Source organism: Lolium perenne, chromosome 6 (assembly GCF_019359855.2).
Source record: "Lolium perenne isolate Kyuss_39 chromosome 6, Kyuss_2.0, whole genome shotgun sequence".
NCBI lineage: Eukaryota > Viridiplantae > Streptophyta > Magnoliopsida > Poales > Poaceae > Lolium > Lolium perenne.
This window is the reverse complement of record NC_067249.2, coordinates 147372960-147395334: the sequence shown is the minus strand read 5'-3', so window position 1 is coordinate 147395334 and position 22375 is coordinate 147372960. Positions and strand designations below refer to the sequence as shown.

Genomic DNA, 22375 nt, shown 5'->3' with positions numbered 1-22375 from the left:
CGATTTGTCGATCTCTTTGCGGGACTTCTACCGGAAGGTCTTTTCCTGCAACCTCTATCGAGTTGGTGGTTCTGGCCAACGAGGGAAAACCGATTGTGTGCGTGTGTGTGTTGTATCCCCACGATTCCCCTCCGCGTTCGTCGTGTTCATCGCGTTCATCCACCTCCCCCACGAGTTCCACCCAAATCCGTGAAGATCGGGCACATCCTTGGGCTTAGCCCTTATCACGACTCATGGGACTATGAACAAGTCAAGGTCACGCTTTTTTTTGGGAAGGAGTGGGTACCAAACAAAAGTACCATATGGTAGACTAGGCCATAGTTTGTAAGTCGAAAGAGTTTGGGGGTTTGAGAATCCTCAACACGAAGTTCATGAATATCGCATTGATGCTAAAATGGGTTTGGGAACTCTACCAGGATGCAGAAGGTCTATGGGCGGACCTCCTATGGGCCAAGTATCTAGGTAGTCAGGACCTTTTCTCCCCTCTTGTTCCGACGAGGGGCTCCCAATTCTGGACTGCCATATAAAATCTAAAATGGTATTTCAAATTGGGGGGGAAACACCAGGTTCATGACGGGAACCAGACCTATTTCTGGTTTGACTGGTGGACGGGTCCGACCCCGCTCAGGGCGAGCTTCCCGAGGCTATTTGAGTGGTGCGACAACCCCTATGTGACGGTTGCAAGGGTCGAGACAACCGAGGGATGGCACATTAGGTTTAGGAGAACCTTTGGTTTGGCTAAAACGGTGGAGTGGACAAACCTCTATCGGGTTTTCGATCTACATCCCATTAGTCATGGGAATGATAAGGTTTCCTGGGGACTCGAGGCCTCAGGGGAGTACTTGGTCAACTCGTTGTACTGCAGGTTATCTCTTGGTGCGGCGGTCACACATTTCAAGGATGTGTGGAAGACTAGGGTACTGCCTAAGATCAGGGTCTTCCTTTGGCAACTGCTGAGGGGGCGTCTCCCTTCAGGCAACCAGCTGGTGAGCGGAGGGGTCCCTCTGGAACTGCGCTCTCTGTGGGGAGCAAGAGGATTGTAACCACATTTTCTTCGGCTGCCACATGGCCAAGTTTATGTGAGCATGAGCTAGGGAGCTCCTGGAATGCGATTGGAATCCGGCGGGGCTAGATGATGAACGAGAGGGAGGGAGGGAGGGACGGAGGGAGGGAGAGAGAGAGATACATGGTGAACTGTTTTGCAAGCTAACAAAGCTCCAACGGGTATGGTAGGCAGTAGGCAGTAGGGCTGACCTGAACGATTTCCATACATTACAGTGCCAAAAACTTAACTCGCCCCCCCCCCCCCAAACCAAAGGCTCCCTATACATTTTGGTGGGGCGTCAGCGCCAGAAAACGCGCCCAAACGCTGGTCCCAGAATACATTTTCCTCTGGCGCGACCCAACTTTCCACCGGCGCCCCCAGGCCGAACGTAGTAGAAAGGGAACCTAGAGGGGGCGCTGGACGGCTGGAAAATCGCCGCAGGTCAGCCTTGCCAACGAGATGTGCATCTTCCCGCCAGTTCCGCGGGTTCCCGCCTACATCTTCCCGCCATTGTCGCCGCTATATAAAGACGGGAAGCGGTGAAAGGGCCACATCTCATCCTAATTTTACAGATTTCTCCCACACATCTCACCCATGGCGTCCGGTGATCTTGCTCGCACGCACGCGGAGGTGGAGGTGCTCAGCGCCTCAATCTACCCCTGCCAGCCGGGGTTCATATGCCCCCCAGGCTGGCGTGTGAGGGCCGGAGGCGTGCCGGTCTCCCCCGGCCCCCAAGCTGCAGCTCAGCGTGCGGCCATCACTCACCACTATTATGTCGAGCTCACCCCCGAGCAACGCATGGATCCCTGTTGGGATCCCGGCAACGCCACAACTTGGGACGCCTTCTTGGCCAATGGCCGGGATATGGAGCTCGCCAGGTACGAGGGGGACGGGCCACCTCCCGTGGACAACAACGAGGCTGGACTGCGCCTATGGTGGGGCAGCCGGACCCTCGAGGGAGTGATGAACCACATTTTGGCGGGCGAGTACCCCCTCCTGCGATACCCTCACTTCCAGCCGCCGAAGAATGGCAGCGATGGCGGCGACTTCATTACCCGGACGCCATATCCTCCCCCGCAGCTGGGGAGCCGGAGGAGGGACCAGAGTGGAAGGCGCTGTCAGAGTACGCCATGGTCGCCAACGATTTCAGGTGCCCGGTGGCCCGAAGTATTTCCCGGGCCAACACGTGGCCATCCGAACCGCCACTACCGTCGCCGGTGGAGGCTGGCCGATCCTGGTGGGTGAAGGAGGAACATGCCTACCGTGCACGCCGTGGCAGCGACGGCCTACGCTGTAGTCGCTGCGGCCATCTGTCCCCACCGCATGCGCCATCACAGCCTTTGCAGATGCAACCACCACCACCGCCGCCGCCGCCTCCTCGTAGGTTCGAGCCGCGCCTGGCTAGCGACGACGATGGATCCTCTAGCGACGGCGACTATGAGTACATGTACTATATGCCTAGATATGAGTATGACTAGTCTTTATTTATGTAATGGAAAATGTGCATACTTTGTATGGGGGTCATGGCTGGGGGCCGGTCGACCCCCATTTTTTGTTTAGGCCGGAGCCCCCCATATGGGCAAAAAAAGGCTGCACCAGAGCCTATATGGGGGAGACAAGTGAAGATGCTCTAAGAAGGCAAACTTTTTAAACCTAAGGCCACACGGCCATCTTTATATATAAAGCCACACAAACCAAGCATCAGTTTGACATACCAGAATTCAAGTTCCACTCACACAGCTAGAACTAAACAAATACACTATAAACATGGTGTGGATGACAACACACGAAACAGGGTACCACGGTCACACCCGACAGTGTAGTCGTCATCCGTCCTCCCTTGTCCGCGTCTGGAGCCTCCTAATCTCGACTAGTGCCACGTCTAGTAGTCTCCGGTCGTTGATCTGACCAGAACCCTGCATCTCTACATGTGTATCGACATTTGGAACAAAGAGTCAGCATGGTTGTTGATCATCTTCATCCCAATAGCTAGCTTATTTCTAATATTTCAAAGCGCCCAACTTTAGGCCGCAATGGTAAACCAAACTAGCCTACGAAGGACCACCGACAAACCCTGGACGATACCCAAAAATTGGCTAGCTATTTCCGAATGCAACAACGCCACACTCATCAAGCATATGATGCACTGCAGGCACAAGCATTATTTGTGTGATTCAAAATCCCAGAACTTATTTTCCTCTTCTGCACTACAAATTACAAGCCTCCAAGAGTAAGTAAATTGCACCTGTGGTGCAATGCACCTACTTGCAAATTGATATCACCGTCAGGAATATGCTGACTGGATTGGCACATGGGAACTAGACCCCAACATGGATTTCCTCACTCACATGAATAATTATTTCATAACCTAAGAAAATTACGAGACGGCGACTTTGCGGACTAGGCACTTATGCTTCCATTTGCCATGCAGTCTGGGACAAGATCCCCACATGGAATGGACAGACCGGTGCCCCGACGCTCAGTGCTCTTGCCAGGTTTTCTTTTTCAAATCGTGCAATGATATCCAAATAAAGGGCATACCCGGTACTGAAAGCTCCCACACATTGTGAGGTAAAAAACATCCAAAGGAAACAACATGCATCATCTTTCATTTTTTTTAGGAAACAAAATTCAACCATTCAACCAAACTTTCTCAGTTCACAAAGAGAAGGAGAGAGATGGAGAAAGGAAAACGCACACCTGTGGGAGAGATCAAACGTTCCCATCTTGTAAGGAGTGGGGAGGGGTCCGTGCTAGCATCCTTGCTCATCTTCCTCCCTTCTTTGCTGCATCCCTTTATGCAGTCACCTGTGAATCTGACGGTGCCTTTGTCCTAGTTCTAATAGTTTCCTAATAATTGGTACGTGGTGATCGGTTGGTGAGGCTTAATTTAGCTTGCAAGATGACTCAGCTGGAGGGACCTGCACTTGGGGCAATAGTTGCCACAGCAGAGTAGATAAAAGCATACTTTCGAGGAGCATAAGACTGCAAAGTTCAACAAACAAAGGGAGCGGTGTTTTGGAACATGGGTCCATATGCTCTCTATATTTTAAAATGCATCTTACATACATTTTAAATTTAAAAAAAAAATTGAAACTAAAAGTTCGCACTTACATCTTCACGTGCTACGTGCTCACAAAATTCTTTCATAAAAAATCAACTTATCATGTGACGTGTGTAAAAAAGACAAAATTCGGTGCTAAAAATAATGTTTTTCACAAGATAAACTTTCTCTTTTTTATATAGACCACACAAAATATTGGTTTTTGGTGAAACTTGACGAACGCACGTATATTATGAAGATGTACATGTAGAATTTTTTGTCCAAATTTTTCGATATTTCGAAATATATTTTTTTAGTAGAGGGAGCATACGCACCCGGCAGCCGAATTGAATTTCCCAACAAACTGGCTGCATGTTTCCACAATATATGAGTATATGTTCCAGCACAGATATTTGAACTTAAATGCCAAAGGAAGTCATAGAGTAGATAAAAGCAAACTTTCTAAGAGCATAAGACTGCAAACTTCAACAAACAGGCTGTGTGCTTTCCTAATATAGGAGAATATATTCCATCTCATTTATTTAAACTTAAATGCCAAAGCAAGTCATAGAATATATAAAAGTAATCTCTCTAAGAGCATAAGACTGCAAACTTCAACAAAGTGACTGCATGTGTTCACAATATAGGAGAATATATTCCATCTCAATTATTTAAGCTTAAATGCCAAAGCAAGTCATAGAGTAGATAAAGCAAAATTTCAAAGAAGACTGCAAACTTCAACAAACAGGCTGCATGTTTTCACAATATAGGAGAATATATTTCATCTCATTTATCTAAGCTTAAATGCCAAAGCAAGTCATGTAGTGCCGGATCTTTTCAACACGCCGCTCCATGTTTTTGCTTTGTGCGTCACTCAAAAGCAAATCCCATGTTTTATACCTAGGTCCTATTTCACTACCAACCATCTCCTCAAACAGTTGATATGCCCAGTCAGTCTCACCAACTCTATAAAGACCATGTATCAGAAGGCTGTACGTATCAACATCTAAACCTAGACTATGTTTATTGACAAATTCATCCAACAAGTTCCGAATGGTGCCATGTTGGCCTCTTCTGTTTAAAAACAGTCTTAGAAGTGGTCGGTATGTCTGAATATCAGGCTTACAAGACTGTGCCTCCATTTCTTTCAGCACATTCAGAGCATCTTCATCTCGGTTTTTCTGGCAGAAGATTGATATCATGGTGTTATAGGTAGCCAAACTGTGCGGCACACCATTCATTGGCATCTCCACCTTAAATACTTGGGAAGCTTCAGACAAATGACCAGCTTTACCCAGCAAGTTAATCAAGGAATTGTAGTATAGTGTATCGGGCTTACAGCCAGATGACTTCATTCTGTGAGATATACTCAGAGCATCTTCAAACATATTACATTTTGCCAATGAGGTCATGATCATAGTGTAAGTGATGACGTTGGGATGACATCCCTCGGAACACATTGAATCAAGAACTTCATAGGCCATCCTAAATTTTTCTTGCTTACAGTAAGCTTCAAGAAGAGCGGTGTATGTGATAACTGAAGGCGGAAATCCCCGAGATTTCATCTCATCAATTGTCCACTTTGCCTCATCGATCTTACGTGCACTGCACCACCCATGGACAAAAATGTTGAAGGTGTATGCATCAGGCTGGATGGGTGGACTGAGCACAAGAAAGACCTGGCGTGCTACTTCAATCTTCTTTTCTTTGCAAAGTGCATCAAGCAGAACATTCATCGTCTCTGTATTCCTCTCCAGACCCATGTCATCCAGCTTATCAAACAACATAATAGCATCCTTCCATCTCCTTGCACCTGCCAACCTCCTGATGCTCTTCGCAAATATCTCAACAGTCAAAAGCCCTCTGCAGTGCATGTCAGGCAATAGATCCCACATCTGGTCGAGCTGCCTCATCTTCCCAAGCAAATCAATTATCCTACTACAAGCATATGCAGTGTGCTTGTAGTTGTCCCTCGACTGTGCCCACTGAAAGAGACCCAATGCAGACTTCCAGTCATCTCCAAACTTAAATAGCAAGCTATCCACAATGTTACTTGTAAGCTGAATTGCCGGACAGTCAACCCCAAGGGACTGAACCAAATTCTGCACACTCCCATTGCGTGCCTTCAAGAGGGAACTCTTGATCTGTGATGCTGATGCTTCTTCCTCCACGGTGAGCTCGATGCTGTTAAGATCTTGGCTTGCGTGGGTTTTCGATGATAATGACAACCTACAAGAAGGGAGTAATTGCAAGGCTCTCACAGCACCATGGCAGCGCCAGAGACTCAGTGAATGCATCAGGTGGTGGGAACAGAAAATAGCAAAACCAAGTGCTGAATATCAGAGTCTAACAATAATAGCTGACGATAGCAAGATGAAGCTATAGCCAATCGCAGATACTTCCTTCTAGTATGAACTGTATTTTTCTTCACCGAGTCCTCAATTAGTTTCAAGAGTTCAGGATCAAGCAATATGGACCCATGCCATCGTGGGAATCAACTCAATAGAGGGTCTCTTTTGTTCAGTGCTACTGGATCTGGTTCCTAATCCCTAGAATAGACCACAATAACATAAGAGGAAAAACATTAGTTCTAGTGAAATATCAATGCGTTTGATTCGGTAAACATTACCAGTCAGCAATGACGAAGACAGGATGGAAATGGAAATGGAGGTGGAGGTCATAGACCGAACAGCTTGATGGGGATTGGAGTCTGGGTGTTGGGAAAATTCATCACCTGTTGTGGATAACAGCGGCGCGACGAGCAGGAGTGGAACGTGGCGACGAAGCAATTCAGCAAGAGGCCGGGGGAGACATAGGGCAGTGCGGCGGCGGAGGCAAAGCGGGCAAGCGGCGGCGAAGCAGTTGGCTCGTCGCTGGAACGATCGATCCTCAGTCCTGAACTCTCCTCTGTAGGCTGTAGATTAATGGGCTATGGACTGAGAGGCTGAGTGCTTGAGAAGCCCAAACGGATATGTGAACTAGGCCGACTGGAATTTAACACCCCGGGCCGAACTTAGTGTGTGGAGGTAAATGTCTACATCCGCTTACAATGGAGAGAGAGGATAGACTGGCCGAACCTAGAGCAATGCTTATGAGCAATGCTTATCAGCTGGGGGGAAGGATGTGCTGATTAAAGCTATCCTCCAAGCTATTCCGATCTACTCGATGGCCTGTTTCAAATTACCACAGGGCCTATGCCAACACATTGACTCACTGATTCGGAAGTTCTGGTGGGGTTCAAAAGATGGGAAGAGGAAGACATGCTGGGTTGCATGGGAAGAGATGACGAAGCCGAAATCATTGGGAGGACTAGGCTTTCGGGACATTGAGCTTTTTAATCTTGCTCTCTTGGCCAGACAAGGATGGAGAATTCTGAAAAATCCTGATACGTTGAGTGCAAGGGTTCTGAAGGCAGTGTATTTCCTGCACCGACTTCCTGAAGGCCGAGTTGGGGTCACATCCCTCCAAGGTGTGGCGATCGATAATGGAGGGAAAGGAAGTTTTGGCACAAGGATTAATTCGCCGTATTGGTACTGGTGCAACCACACATGCGTGGTTTGATAACTGGATACCGAGAGATGGAGCACTTAGGCCGGTGTGCAGTCTGACCAATGATCCTCCCAGCCATGTTGCTGATTTCATAGTTCAGTCGACGAGGCAATGGAACTTGGATCTTCTGAATGAGTGCTTTACTCCCATGGATGTACAGGAAATAAAATCCATACCAATAAGTACACGGGCCCAGGAGGATTTTTGGGCGTGGCACTACGAGAAGAAGGGTATTTTCTCTGTGAGGTCAGCTTACCTTATGTTGATCAACACAAGGGAGAAGAGGGAAGCCTGGCTGGAGAATAGGGCCGCGAGCTCTAATGCCGAGGAGCTGAAGAAGTGTTGGTCTAAGCTCTGGCATATTCAGGTACCCACCAAACTGAGGGTGTTCTTGTGGCGTTTAGCAAAGCAATCTCTCCCCACCGCCGATGTGCTACACAGGCGGCATATCTCGACCTCGAGTACGTGTGGGATCTGCGGAGGAGAGGACTCTTGGCGCCACTCTTTACTTGACTGTACTATGTCCAGATGTGTGTGGGCTCTGGCTGATGAGATGATGACAGAGCATATGTCACAAGTACAGCAGCCTAAGGCAAGAGACTGGTTGTTTACCATGATTGCTACATTACCGCATGACCAAATGACTAGGCTATGTGTTACGGCTTGGGCTATTTGGCACGCAAGACGGAAGGCGATCTACGAGGGCATCTATCAAAGCCCTCTGAGCACTCATAGCTTCATTGAAAGTTTCCTAAACGAGCTTATGGTGATGAAGCCAGAGACAAAGAGGAAAGGGACTCCGAGTCCCTCACATCCGATATGGATCCCTCCGCCGGGGAACTGGGCCAAGATCAATGTGGACGCGGGGGTGGCTCGGAGCGGCGAGCATGGCGTGGTTGCAGCGGTGGCGCGATCTGCCTCTGGGGTCTACCTAGGCGGATCAGCTGTCCTGATCACAGGGATATCTAACCCCGAGGTATTGGAAGCACTTGCAGTCAGGGAAGGTTTGAACCTGGCGCAGGATCTTCTTCTCATGAAGGTACGGCTAGCAAGTGATTGTCTGTCGGTGATCAACGCACTTAAGGAGGAGAACTAGGGTAGCTACTCCCAGATACTTCAGGAGATCAAGAGGACTTCTCGCGATCTAGAGGAGGTTAGTTTTGTGCATGAGAATAGGTTGTCGAATAAGGAGCCCCATGATCTGGGTAAGCTTGTGTTAGGATGGCCAGTGGGTCGTTACGTTTGGCTTTCGTCGCCGCCGGTTGGCGTTTGTATTCCCTGCCTTATGACAGTTTGAATAAAGAGGTAGGATGAGTTCTCAAAAAAAAAAAAAAAAAAAAGCTAAAGCTGTGTCTAAAAGTGCTGTAAAAGGCCGAAATCCGTAAAATAACCGTCAGGATTTAGGTTTCTGCTCATCCGCGACGTCTTTCAGTATCCGTAAACAAGTAGAACTGTAAAAAAAAATAACGGGCCAAACGAAAATCCCCTCGCGAACCTGTACTGCTACGAGCTAGCAACCCAAAGTAAACGGCGACCTGGACCTATACGCGCGGGAGTTTAGGGTTCCCAATTCCTTTTCCCTCCACCCGCCGCCGCCACGGAAATCTAGATCCGTCCTCCTCCGCCTCCCGCTGAGCCCCGCTGCACCTCGCCCGGGACTTCGCCGTCGTCGTCGCACTCCGACGCCCGCCGAGTCGAGACGGTGAGTTCCTCGCCCTTTGTTCTTTGATTTCGCCGCCGCCCGCCGCTGGACAAGTTCTGATTTGTGATTCGCGGTCGTAGATGAGCGCGGAGTCGACCATGGAGGATTTGGTCGATTCATCGATCGACTGGTCGTCCTCCGATTCGGACGAATCGGACCTCGACGAGCTGCTTCACGAGGAGGACACGGAGACGATGCTACTCATCCTCGCTATTAAAGAGCTCGAAGGCCACGCAAGAGGCAGCCCACAAGAATATTGAGAGATCTTTTGGTGTGTTGCAAGCCCAGTTTGCCATTGTTCAGTGTCCTACTCGTTTTTGGGACAAAGAAACCCTTATTTACATCATGCCATGTTGTGTGATTCTTCACAACATGATCCTCAAGGATGAAGGAGAGTTAAACTTGCCATGTTTCTATAACAATGTTGGCACCCGAGTGCAACCGAGAGGAACCCCGATCGGCTTGAAGCTTTCCTTGAAATGCATCGCCAAATTGAGAATGAGCAGATTCGTCATCAGCTCAAGAATGATTTGATCAAGCACCAGTAGATGTTGGATGGCCTACGCCAATGAGCTTCCTTTGTTTCCTATTCTTATTCTTGTATGTGTGAGATGAACCATTCATTATTTATTTTTCCGCAGAACATTTGATTATTCAGTTCGAACAATTGTTGTAATTTATTTGTGAGAAACATTATTGTAATAAAGTATGACGATTATTGTGTGCCTGAAAATTTAATTCTATTTGATCTTTAGATGCATGTTGTGTATGAAATTTCGTAGAAACCGCCTAAAACCCTGTTTTTACGGGTTGAAAAGTCGCGGCGCACAGCAGTACCCGTTAACCCAACCCGTAAAACTTGTAAAACCATTTTCAGTGCCCTGTACTCGCGTTTTACGGGTTGGCCTTTTTACAATCATTGCTAGACATGCTCTTACATTGTCGGAGGCCTCGCGTTGGAGCGAGGTACCCCTTTTTATTGAAAGCAGCAGGATTTATTGGTTGCAAATAATAGTTACTTAATTTATGAGATTGTTCAAAAGAAAACTAGGGATTTACCAGCACAATTACAAAACTGCTTATTTAACAAACTAAACTTAGCTAACTCATGAGCCATTTTGTTTGCTTCCCTCGAACAATAATTGAAAATAACTTCATCTATGATAGGCGCTTATGTGCACAATGTTTGCAAATAAAGCAGGAGATTCATTTCACCACGCCACCTTTCCAGTACAAGCTTCAATCACCTGACTCGACAATAAAACATTGCATTTCCAATTGGAGGCAAAGGCTAGACCCTCCTTCATTGTGGTTGATTCGGTTGCAGCTATTGAGAGGCCACATGAGGGATAAAATAACACTTCGCAACCAATAAGTTTCCTTGATAACCCTCCTTCATAATGGTTGCTTCGGCTGCAGCTATTGAGAGGCCACATGAGGAATAAAAGAACATTTTGCAACTAGTAAGTTTCCTTGATAATCATGGAGTATCGCATCAACAGAACCTGCATGTACGTCAGTATGAAAGGAGGCATCCACATTAAGCTTAACTTTGTGCGGTTCTGGTTTTGTACAACTACAACTGCATTTGAAGTTATGGAGAGAATTGAGTGTGTATGCATTTAAATAGAGGGGAACAACTTTATTGGAGAAAAATTACAAAAAACCACCACATATCAGGCAGTTGTTTCAGAAAGCCACCACTTTACGATTTTTTTTCAAAAAACAACCACTCTAGAGATAACACGTTACAATTAGCACTGATTCCACTATGATGCTAGTTTAATCACCAAACTGACTTGTGGGTCTCGCTGTCAAGCTGACGTGGCGACTAACAATGGTCAAGAGAGAAGATGGTTTAAGTTCTGGGCTTCTTTGCAAAATTTCGTGGGACCCCCTAGTCAAAATATCATATTTTCTCCTTTTCATCTAGAAAAGAAGAAAAGGACGGTGTGCTCGGCCGTCGGCCGCCAGCGTTGGCCCTTAGCTCCGCCGGTCCTCAGCCCCACCGGCGTCGGCCCTCAGATCCGCCGGTCCTCAGTCCCGCCGCCGCCTGCCCTCAGCCATGCCGACGCCGGTCCTAAGCCCCGCCGACGCCGGTCCTCAGCCCCGCCAGCGCAGGCCCTCAGCTCCGCCAGCACCAGCTCCGGTGAGGACGCGCATCCAGGCCTTGCGTCCCTCGTCGACGCGCGCGTAGGAGGCCTCTGTGCGGAAGACGAGGAGGAGCACGAGCGCCGAGCAGTGAGCTGGTAGGGAAGGGGGGATGCGGTGAGCGCGTGGTCCCGGACGAGCATGTTGTAGGCAGCGACGGCGGCGGCGAAGGTGGAGATGGGCGTGACGAGGGAGAGGATGACCCGGGAGGAGAGCGAGGAGAGGAGGTGCCGCAGGTGGCGCAGCGAGCTGCGGTGCTCCCGCCACTGCGCGTGGGATTGGCTGCCGCCGGGAGGTGGTCTGGGAAGCAGCGAGTAATATGGAGGTGGTGGCGCCGCGGGTAGGGCTTCGGGGGCGGCGGCGCCGGCATGGCCGGGCCCCTGGCGGCGCGACAAGGGGAGGGGCAAAGGGGATTGAATCCTTGCTCGGCTCAAGCCATGGCCGCAGTATCTCGGAATCGGGCCGGACACCTTGTTGGCGCTGAGCTGCAGCTCCTACAGCGACGAGAGGTTCACGAGCGTGGCCGGGATGTGGCAGAGGCAGCGACGTCTCATTTGGTGGAGCTCCCGTTCGTGCCAGGAGGAGGGGCGGCAGATGGGGACTACTCAAGGGCCATTGGAGAATACGGAGACTGGGACGCGGCAGAGGTCAACGGCGGAGATTGCTCGGAACGGAGGAAGATGGTCGGGGATGACGACGCAAACCACATTGACTCGACTCCCTTGGCGATTACCTGCAATAAGAAACGGCGGAGACGAGTGCGCCGGTGCGTCCGGCCGTAGCTGATCTCTCTGGCCGGAGCCCGACGGGCTCCAGTTAGATTGGTCAATGTGGTGGAAAAAATTAAAAAAGGAATAAAAAAATGTCGTTAAAAAAGATGTGGACCATAAAATTAGAATTTATAATGTACCAAGGTCTTTTTTACAAATTTTACATGCCACGTCATCCTGACAGCGGGACCCACATGTCAGTTTAGCTATTAACCAGCATCATAGTGGAATCAGTGCTATTTGTAACGTGTTATCTCTATAGTGGTTGTTTTTTGAAAAAAAATCGTAAAGTGGTGGCTTTCTGAAACAACTGCCTGATATGTGGTGGTTTTTTGTAATTTTCTCACTTTATTGGGGTTCATGGTCGTTGTATCCACCACATATACCACCAAGTGATAGAAATGAGTTCCTTCGGCTTAATATGATCATACTCAGCGGCCAAGAGGTCCGCTCTCTTGAGAAAATATTCTGGAACAGCTGAACCCGCTCTGTCAACTTCAATAGGGTCTTAAATAATACCATAAATCCCAAGTTTTAACCACATCTCCTGAGCTATGGGCACCAAAATAAGAGGTGAAGGATATCTTTCGCACCCAAGCTACAGATCGGAGATGAACCGTTATTGCCAATATGACGATTGGCCAAGATGCCTTTCAGATGTAGGATGCCATGTAAAGAACACCATATGAAAATTTTCACTTTACTCAGAATTTGCAATTTCCAAACGATTTTCCATACCGGGTTAATTGATGAACTTCCATGAAGAGGTCCAAGCTGATGTCCCCATTGGCGATGGTAACCGGACCGAACATCATGCCGGCCATGCTTTGTATAGTGCCAATCCAAAAAGTAATTGATCCCCTAATTATTAATCGAAATTTAATGGATCCGACCAACGTCTGGAGTGAAGAAATTTAATGGGTCCGACCAACGTCTGGAGTGTGGAAGGTACATCAATATTTCTTTTTTCATTGTTATTTTTGCATGTTCATCGTGGCGCCTTGAACAGGCCGATTCAGCTCATCCATGCCGAAACAATGATCAACATCTTCGTGCACCTAGCTTGATTTACATGATTGCTGCATTTTCTAGTAGGACCGCACGTGCAACACACGTTTCATCTTAATATACAAATGGCAATCATGGATGGAAAGTTGAGACATCTAGGTTACATGGAAATCTTGACAAAAGTGAGAGAACTAATTAAGACAGAGAGGTAGATTAAAAATTATAATGCACAAAATTCAGAAGGTAAGCAGACACAGTACAAAATCTGAAACGAGCTACTGCTTCTTTCTCGGATATGTATGTCCGAAACATTGACGGTAGCACATGAATTGGACTAAAAACATGGTGACCATTTATTGTCGGTTGGTTTGAGGATTGATTGAAAGCAGCACTGATTAGACGGAGATATATGAAAGTAGTATCCTTCTCAATCTCACCATCATCATATAGCTATATTTTTTTGGCATGCATGATCAATTCAATAGGTGGCACATAAGAGCAACCACAAAAACAGTGCATCAAGAGAGCAATAGAAAACCCAGAGTGAAAGACACATTAGGTTAAGCAAGTACATAATACTGCCAAAATGCGAGCCATAACTGACCCAACCAACCATCAGGGTTACATCCAACCAAATGTTTTTAACTGACATAATTCCGTACAAAAATTTATTCGCAACAAGAGTTCTACACTCTTTTCTCTGGGGCAAACCACAACTCCCCTGTATCTTCAGGCCTTAGCTCCTTAGCTCACTTAGGCGGTGCTGTGGATGTGACGGATCAGGTCGACCACACGGGTGCTGCAGAGGGACGAAACAAGGATTCAGCAAGTGCTTTCAATCTAGGAAGTATTGATTCAAATTTACAATGTAGCATAGGGTCCATAGAAACGGTCACTAACCTGTATCCCCACTCGTTGTCGTACCAGGACACAAGCTTGACAAAGTTGTCGTTCAGAGCAATCCCAGCCTTGGCATCGAAGATGCTGGACCTGTGATTGGTGAAGTGAAAACATTAGTGGTTAAGATGCTGAACCTTGTAAGTAGGTCTGTATGTGCTAACTAAGAAGATTCAGATAATGTTATCTGAATCAGTGAAAGCAGCAATGACAAATACCTGCTGTCACCCTGGAAGTCGGTGGAAACAAGGTCCTCATCAACGTAACCCAAAATGCCCTTGAGCTTACCCTCAGACTCCTCCCTGAAAGGATTTTAGCAGATAAGTAAACATCCGAAGCAAACCAACTATATTATGCGAAAACTAAAGCCTACAACAGTATACAGAACCATAAAAACACCTATGTGGTACCATTACTTACTTGATCGCAGCCTTGATCTGGTCATAGGTGGCAGCCTTCTCAAGTCTAACGGTCAGATCAACAACAGAAACGTCAACAGTTGGGACACGGAAGGCCATTCCTGTCAACTTTCCGTTAAGGACTGGGAGCACCTTGCCAACAGCCTGCGAAAGATTAACAAGTCAAAACAAGATCAATATAAAGGACAACACGTCAGGGAGAACTACAATGGAAGAAGCATACGATTCCGTCACATAAACGGTGTAATCTTATTTGCACTGTACACACTTCAGTGCTGCAGAATTGTACTAACCTTGGCAGCTCCAGTGCTGCTGGGAATGATGTTGAAGCTAGCAGCCCTTCCACCTCTCCAGTCCTTGCTTGAGGGACCATCAACAGTCTTCTGGGTAGCTATAGAAATCAAATTTCGGATACATCAGACCATAATCAGAGAAAGACAAACAAACTAAGTGCGCATTCAACCTAAAAGACAGTAAGTGCTTTACCGGTCATGGCGTGAACAGTGGTCATCAAACCCTCAACGATGCCAAACTTGTCATTGATAACCTGAAAGAAGCAAAAATTATCAGTCTATGATTCCACAAAATGGGTGGTTAAATTGAGCAGCGCAGAGTGTTACTAAAAGCACCTTAGCGAGAGGAGCAAGGCAGTTAGTAGTGCAGCTAGCGTTGGAGACGATGGTGATGTCAGAGGTGTACTCCTTCTCGTTGACACCCATGACAAACATAGGAGCGTCCTTGCTGGGAGCAGAAATGATGACCTTCTTGGCACCACCCTGTAAATGGTATCATGGACAACTATTAGTACATACATATACATGAATTGTTAAGGAGGCCACACCGAAATGAATACTATCTGATAGTACCTTGATGTGAGCTGCAGCCTTGTCCTTGTCGGTGAAAACACCAGTGGACTCAACAACGTAGTCAGCACCAGCGCTAGCCCATGGGATCTCCTCGGGGTTCCTGCATAAATCATAAAACTGAATGATGAGCCTGTAATGATTTTACATGGAGACCAACTGGATAGCCACATATTGAAGGGTAACAAACCTGCAGCCAAAGACGGCAACCTCCTTCTCGCCAAAGAGGAGGGTCTTGGCGTCCTTGACCTTAACCTCGTGGTGCTTCCACTGTCCGTGAACGGTGTCGTACTTGAACATGTAGGTCTGCAAGTTACAGGCACGTAGTTCAGCACCATAATATAAACCAATTGTCAACTGGAATTCTATGGGAACTGCCACAAAAACTACACAGATGATGTCTGAACCACTGGAGGTCACTAACCAATGCTCAGAAAACAACCACGAACAGAAAATAAATCTGGACATTTCGCAAAGCAAACAACATGGTGGACTACTAGGTCCAACAAGGGATTACAATAATATTCTCCACAGTAAACCAGACAGATGCCGTCAACAAAAGGCACTCGGAATCCTCCTTACGACAGAATAATAAGTGCATAACGAGACGAACATCCACAGAGAACAAATCTACGCAATTTCGGAACAGATCTAAAGTTAGTTACCATTCCCAATAGACAAACTGGTGATCGACAACTCCATTTAGAACCTAGATTTCCGTAAATCGCAAGTTCAATGTGCCTAATAAAGTAGCATAGCGCACGAGTCTACCGAGAAATTTTCCATAGATAGCAAATCTAACTAATCTAGGAACAGATCTAAAAACATGATCCCCGTCCACGCCCAAATCTAAACAAGGACCGATATGACATAAATCCAGAGATCCCGTCACGAGAACATCCATAACAATCACGCGAGTAACAGATCAGGAGAATCGAACACGATACCATGTAGTCGGTGGTGATGAAGGGGTCGTTGACGGCGACGAGCTCGACATCGGGGCACTGGAGCGCAACCCTGGCCACGAGCCTGCCGATACGGCCGAAACCTGCAGCCCCAAGCAAAATCTCCCTTCAGAAACCAACCCAAAAACAACAGCCAGCGGCGAAGCAAACCAGATCGGGCCAGATCGGGACTCACCGTTGATGCCGATCTTGATGGGAGCTGCGCGGAGCACGGAGATCCATCGATCCAGCAAAGGGAAAAACAGCAGTAAATCAGCAAAAATCGACACCAGAAACAGGAAAATTAGATCATCTAGGACTGGGAGCGGGGAATGGCGTGGTTACCCATGGGGGAAGCTGGGACGGACGGAGAGTTTGATGAGATGAGAAGCAGATCGGGGATCGGGACGGCTGCTGGAGATGGCGATGCGATCGGCGGGGCAGGGGTTTATATAGCGGTGGTGGTGGGGCCCGGCCAGGCGGCGCGGGGTGCGGGTCGCCCTCGGTTTTTCGGTACCGCGGAATGGGTGGGCGCGCTGGATGACAGGTGGGGCCGGAGATGGGGAGCGGCGATGGGTTCTAGAAGGTTCCGGTGGGTGAGGTGTGACGAGGCGAACGTTGGAAACCCTGGACCGCTGCTGGATTTTTTTGGGTTCCGATAATCACGAGACGGGAATATGCGGTGGGGAATGGCCGCACCCAGCTGGCTCGGCTGGCTTCTCGTCCAAGAAGGTGAGACGACCGGTCGGTCGGATGCGAGGAGCCTGGCTTTACTTCTTGCGCAAGATGATCAGACGACCGGCGGCATAGTTGCTTCGACTTTCCACGGCCAACGGGCCAAGTCGTGTACCAAATCTGGTTATACGGTGGAGTGCAATTGTTGCTCTTCAACGAGAAATACCTAATAAGCGCGAGTCATCAGCTCGCGTTGACTACGTCTCTGTCCTACCGTCCATCGCTCCTACCGATTGAATGGTCCGGTGAAGTGTTCAGATCGCGGCGACGGGGGCGGTTCACCGCCCCCGACGTCGCGAGAAGTCCATTGAACCTTATCATTTAGAGTAGAAGAAGTCGTAACAAAGTCTCCGTAGGTGAACCTGCGGAAGGATCATTGTCGTGACCCTGACCAAAACAGACCGCGCACGAGTTGCTTAACATGGTAAGCGTAGTTTTCACGAGCCCGCATTTCCCTCATCTCTTTGATCATGTCGACCTTACCCTCCTCATTATCTAAAAATCCCATCTCACTCTTAAGGCGGTACAACTTTTCTGCGCTGCCGCGATCGGCGCACCGGCCGTCGAGGAGGACTGTCGCAGCTACTGCGGATCCTCCTCATCGACGCTGTGCGAGGACGGCGCCTCCGCCGAGGCCGCCCCACTCCCATCCACGTCGCTGCCCTTCGATCTGAACCTCGAGGCTGCCGCCGCCGACGACGACGACGACATGGACTGGCGCTGCGACACGCTGCGACGCCTCTGATTCGCTTCCAAAGCCGGAACATGCCTTGGCTCTGCTCCTAGACTCACGGGGCGGCGCCGCTACAGACTACCGACCGACTGCTACTACGATCTCCATAGATTTCTGAATTTTTTTGGTCTAGTTTTTTGCCACTCAAGATCTGAATATCGGATGCTCTTACTATGTGATAATGTGAATAAGTTTATCATCATCATCATGTATTCCACGGCCTGCTGCTATTATGTTGATAGCGTCAGCTAATCAGATACTACTTGTAATGGAAGAAAGCAAGAGGAAATTTTACATGTCTGTTGGAACCTCATTCTTATCCCCTACACTCTCTCTCTTTGCTACAGTTCCTGAGAGCCTCCTCCGGTGAACCAGGCCGACCCGAGGCCATCCTGGCCGGCGATGCCGACGGGGATTGGCTAAGGCGAGGTGCCGGACTGTGTAGTGTATATAGTAGGCAGAATAAAAGTAGGAGTAGTCTGTTTCGGCTTGATGCTGGGCTTCGGCTATATGCCGGGAGAAAAGCACTGGATCCCTCCAGCCGGATCTCGTGCTGGTGTGCAGTCTTGCTCCTCATCCAAGTGCTCCAATGGACTGAGCCGGATGCGGTGGGGTGGCAAACTGCAGACAACTCCATCAATAAGGCTGATGTTCTCTGCAGATCTGGAGCTGGCGGTCAAGATTCAGGATCTCCTTTTGTTGCTCGTCATGGAGACGTTGAACAAGAGGGATTTGGTGCTTCTGGCTGCAGGTGGCCGGATCTGTTTCAGGGGAGCAGTGATGCTTCTCCCGGGAGTTTCTTCACGATGGCGAGTTCGCCTTCGTTCTTCTTGGTCGAATGGCGACCACTCCCCCCTTCGGCGTCGGTGACGGTTGCCTTTCCCGGCCGGCGTCAGATGGAAGATTTCAACCTCCAGGCTCTCATGCTACATCGGAGGCCCCTTGTCACCAGCGCAGCAGGCTCCCACCTCTCCGTCCCAAGTGGTATAGTCCCCGGCGACGTCGAGGCTGGCTGCGCTGAGTTGCACTCTCGTCTTGGTGGTGAAGGAGCTGGACCTGATTGTTTTTTTCTATTTTCTTCTAAGGTCCTTAGTGCAAAATGTAAGGGCTTGTTTGAAATTTCTTGTTCTTCAGAGGCCCTCTCTATAAGATGTAATTCCACCGACGATTGAATGAAGCTTCTCGGTCCTTCGTGACCGATCCCCTGTTCAAAAAAAAAAAAACATGTCACTTGTGTTTGCTGCATCGTTTGCTTTGGTTATTGTAGGCTTAAGTCGTTTGCATCGCTCTATCCAGATACAGCACATCGCCATCGGCGCGAGCTTCATCAAAGACTTCATTTTACAGCGCAACCAAGAAATCAAAAACAACCCCTCATCAGAGGCTGTAAACTAGCGCTCCACAAATAAATTTATTTAACATACATACAACAAACAAGATCAAACAGGCCACAAATAAATCTAAAAAAAATCAACTAAATTTCACAAGTCTACGGCAGCTTATCGAGAGAGAAGCTAGCTAGATGGATAAGCCGTACGCTGTGGGACGAGGACGACTATACGGCGGCTGGCTCCTGCAACCTCCGCGACCTCCTCAAGCTGCGGGACGAGGACGGCGGCCGCCGCGCCGCGGCCGCGGTCACCCTCGCGTCCGCCATGTAGGCCGACCACGAAGGGCGGAGCTCCGGGATGCGGGGGGGCAGGCTAGGACGGCGGAGCTCGACGAAGGTTCAGGCGGAGGTCCGCGGAGGCCACGCGAGGCCAAGCGCGGCCGCTAGACCTCGTCATCGTCGCAGCACAGACGGCCGAGCAAGGTCGAGCGTAACGCAACGCTAGTTTACAACCATTGTTGGAGATACTCTAATGGATGTTAGCCTATTGCAAACGAGCTATGTGCCAGTTTTGATGACACATTTGGTTGCTCGCGAAAGCATTTTCTGTACCAAAGAGGGATACTACCACTAATGTTTGGTAGGCTGCACACAGGTCTGTCTTCCTATGAGAGGTTAGTATATATACCATCTCGAATAAGTTCATCATTACAGACCGGCAATTAGGTTCAATCAAGTCCTACCTAATGGAGAGATGTTAGACCACCTCCCAAAATATACACGATATTTTCAGCATATCGTGACTGCAGTGGACAACATGATGAAGAACAAAGCAGCATCGCAAAGCAAACTACTTTTGTAGCCAGGTCCTCCTCTCTCATGCTTGCAGCCCAGTATTTCAGCACACTAAACTTTGTTGACAGCAATGAAGACGAGTGCCTTGATAAGCAACCATGGCTAGTAGAGATACTCATTGGTGACAGATCTGGGTGTGGAGATTATGGAAATGGCGGGGCTTCAAAGGAAAGTTTTGGCGGGCCAAACTAATTCAGAGCAAAATTGCAATTTCTCTCCCTATGTGAAGCAGTTGTCGTTCGGCTAGGGAGTACCCGAGCAACTGCTTGAGTTGTGGGCTTAGTATTGTAACAGAAAAAAAATGGAAAAGACATGTGACTAATGGAGACCAGAGCATGTGAACAGGCTCGCCAGATCGCCTTTTGAAAGGACGAGATGTCGCCTAAAAGTGGAGGGTGAATAGGAGTTTAAAAACTCTTCGGATTTGGCTTGTAAGAATGCGGAATTAAACTAACGTTTAGTTTACAAGCACGACTCCTAAATATGCTAGGCTCAACTAAGTGCAACAATAACAACTAGAGCTAAGCAAGACAGGCACAAGATATATGAAGCACAAGTGATAGCAAGATATATGTACTTCAAGCACGATGGCTATCACAAGGAAAGTAAGCTCGGGTATAGAAATAACCGAGGCACGCGGAGACGAGGATGTATTCCCATGTTTCCTTCTTTTGCAAGAAGGTACGTCACGTTTGGAGGAGTGGAGGTCCCACGAAAGATTCCCCAACGCCACGAAGGCCCACCCTATTCTCCGAGCCACACCCACGAAGGATAATGACCCTTTCCTTATGGTTAGTTTTTTCTCCACTCCGGAGATGGCAAGCTCCACAACCACTTCACAAGCTCCACGAAGGAGAAGCCCGGGCCTCTTCACAATCTTCCTTGAAGAGACCACCGGAGCACCAACCGCCAAGCCAACTAGGAGGTCTCCCTCCAAGAGTAACAAACTCACGGTCTCTCACTCGAACTAATCGTGGTGGAGAGCTCAACACTATGCAATGATGCAAAGCAAGAACACTAGAGGTGTTCAAATCCTTCACACTCAAATCCCACCAAATCAACAAATGCTAGGATGAGATTAGCTAGGAAGAACAAAGAGGAAATAAACAAATGACTCTAAGATCTAGATCTAAAGGAGAGATGGATTGGTGGGGATTGAAGATCTAGATCTCCTCTCTTAGATCCCTCAAAAATGAGCAAGAATCATGAGGGGAATCAAGAGATAGGGTAAGTTCTTCAAAGTCAACAATGGAGGAGAGGGAGTGGAAGAACTTGTCCAGCCCAAGGTGGAAGAAGGGATATTTATAGCCCAAGCCGAAATATAACCGTTGAGGACGTTTCAGCTCAGCACAGTCGAGGAGGCCGGTCAACCGGGCCAGGGGCCAAGCCGTCCGGTCCAGGGGCCGGTCGGACCGGGCCACCGGCCGGTCCAAAGCGGACCACAGGCCGGACCAACACCGGGCGAAGCTGGAAGACTTACTGGTTAGTGCCCGGTTGGCACCAATCCAGGGGCCGGTTTGAACCGGGCCATCCGGTGGGACGGCCGGTCACGCCGGGCGGGAAACCGGGCCAGCAGGAAAAACATGTTATACAAAAACTGTGATATCTTTTGTGTCCGGACCCCGATTGACATGAAACCAATTTTGTTGGAAAGATAATGACGAATAGAACCCCAACAAATATGGAGACTCCTCACATGATATTTTTAGATGTTTTTAGAGAGGGAGTCTCCCACCGTCAAGAAACGGTGAAGACGTCCAAACTCGAAAACGCAATAGAAGATGCATGCGGATTCCGTTTTCGATGAACTTCGGCTTGTTGTAAAGCTAGCAACAAGCTCAAGAACCTCTCACAGAGAAACATCAAGAAGCAATAGGGATATGCAAAGTATGCAAAGGATTGAGCTCCCTAAGACGATGCGATCAAGTTACCCAACCGAAAGCCTCTCTTGATAGTGTGGCTATTGATACGTCTCCAACGTATCTATAATTTCTGATGTTCCATGCTAGTTTTATGACAATACCTACATGTTTTGCTCACACTTTATAATGATTTTATGAATTTTCTGGAACTAACCTATTAACAAGATGCTGAGGTGCCAGTTCCTGTTTTCTGCTGTTTTTGGTTCCAGAAAGGCTGTTCGGTCAATATTCTCGGAATTCGACGAAACAAAAGCCAAACATCTTATTTCACCGAGACGGACCAGAACACCGAAGGGGAGTTGGAGAGGAGGCCCAGGGCCTCCACACCATAGGCTGGCGCGACCAGGAGGGGGGGCGCGCCGCCCTATGGGGTGGGCCCCCCAGGCACCCCCTTGCGCCGCCTCTTCGT

General features: G+C 48.5%; 2 protein-coding genes across 2 annotated transcripts; both read right to left on the bottom strand.

The window, feature by feature from the left end:
- Window positions 1–4824: 4824 nt before the first annotated feature.
- LOC127307275 (pentatricopeptide repeat-containing protein At3g04130, mitochondrial) lies at window positions 4825–7036 on the bottom strand. The gene is made up of 2 exons (XM_051338001.2): window positions 6823–7036; window positions 4825–6637 (listed from the first exon to the last, which is right to left on the bottom strand). Exon 2 carries the CDS (start codon window positions 6383–6385, stop codon window positions 4889–4891), a length of 1497 nt encoding a protein of 498 aa, XP_051193961.1. The 5' UTR covers window positions 6386–6637; window positions 6823–7036; the 3' UTR covers window positions 4825–4888.
- Window positions 7037–13828: 6792 nt separating this feature from the next.
- LOC127307276 (glyceraldehyde-3-phosphate dehydrogenase 2, cytosolic) lies at window positions 13829–16871 on the bottom strand. The gene is made up of 12 exons (XM_051338002.2): window positions 16737–16871; window positions 16588–16611; window positions 16395–16495; window positions 15638–15753; window positions 15451–15550; window positions 15214–15360; window positions 15071–15131; window positions 14878–14975; window positions 14586–14728; window positions 14384–14467; window positions 14169–14258; window positions 13829–14067 (listed from the first exon to the last, which is right to left on the bottom strand). Exons 1-12 carry the CDS (start codon window positions 16738–16740, stop codon window positions 14022–14024), a joined length of 1014 nt encoding a protein of 337 aa, XP_051193962.1. The 5' UTR covers window positions 16741–16871; the 3' UTR covers window positions 13829–14021.
- Between the last annotated feature and the right edge of the window lie 5504 nt (window positions 16872–22375).

Bases quoted from the DNA above. Each gene is read 5' to 3' on its own strand.
- LOC127307275 (XM_051338001.2), bottom strand. From the start codon at position 6,385: ATGCATTCACTGAGTCTCTGGCGCTGCCATGGTGCTGTGAGAGCCTTG.
- LOC127307276 (XM_051338002.2), bottom strand. The intron at 14,976-15,070 runs GTAAAGCACTTA...TGATTTCTATAG, and splicing joins CACTGTTCACGCCATGACCG to CTACCCAGAAGACTGTTGAT. The intron at 14,729-14,877 runs GTTAGTACAATT...AATCTTTCGCAG, and splicing joins GCAGCACTGGAGCTGCCAAG to GCTGTTGGCAAGGTGCTCCC.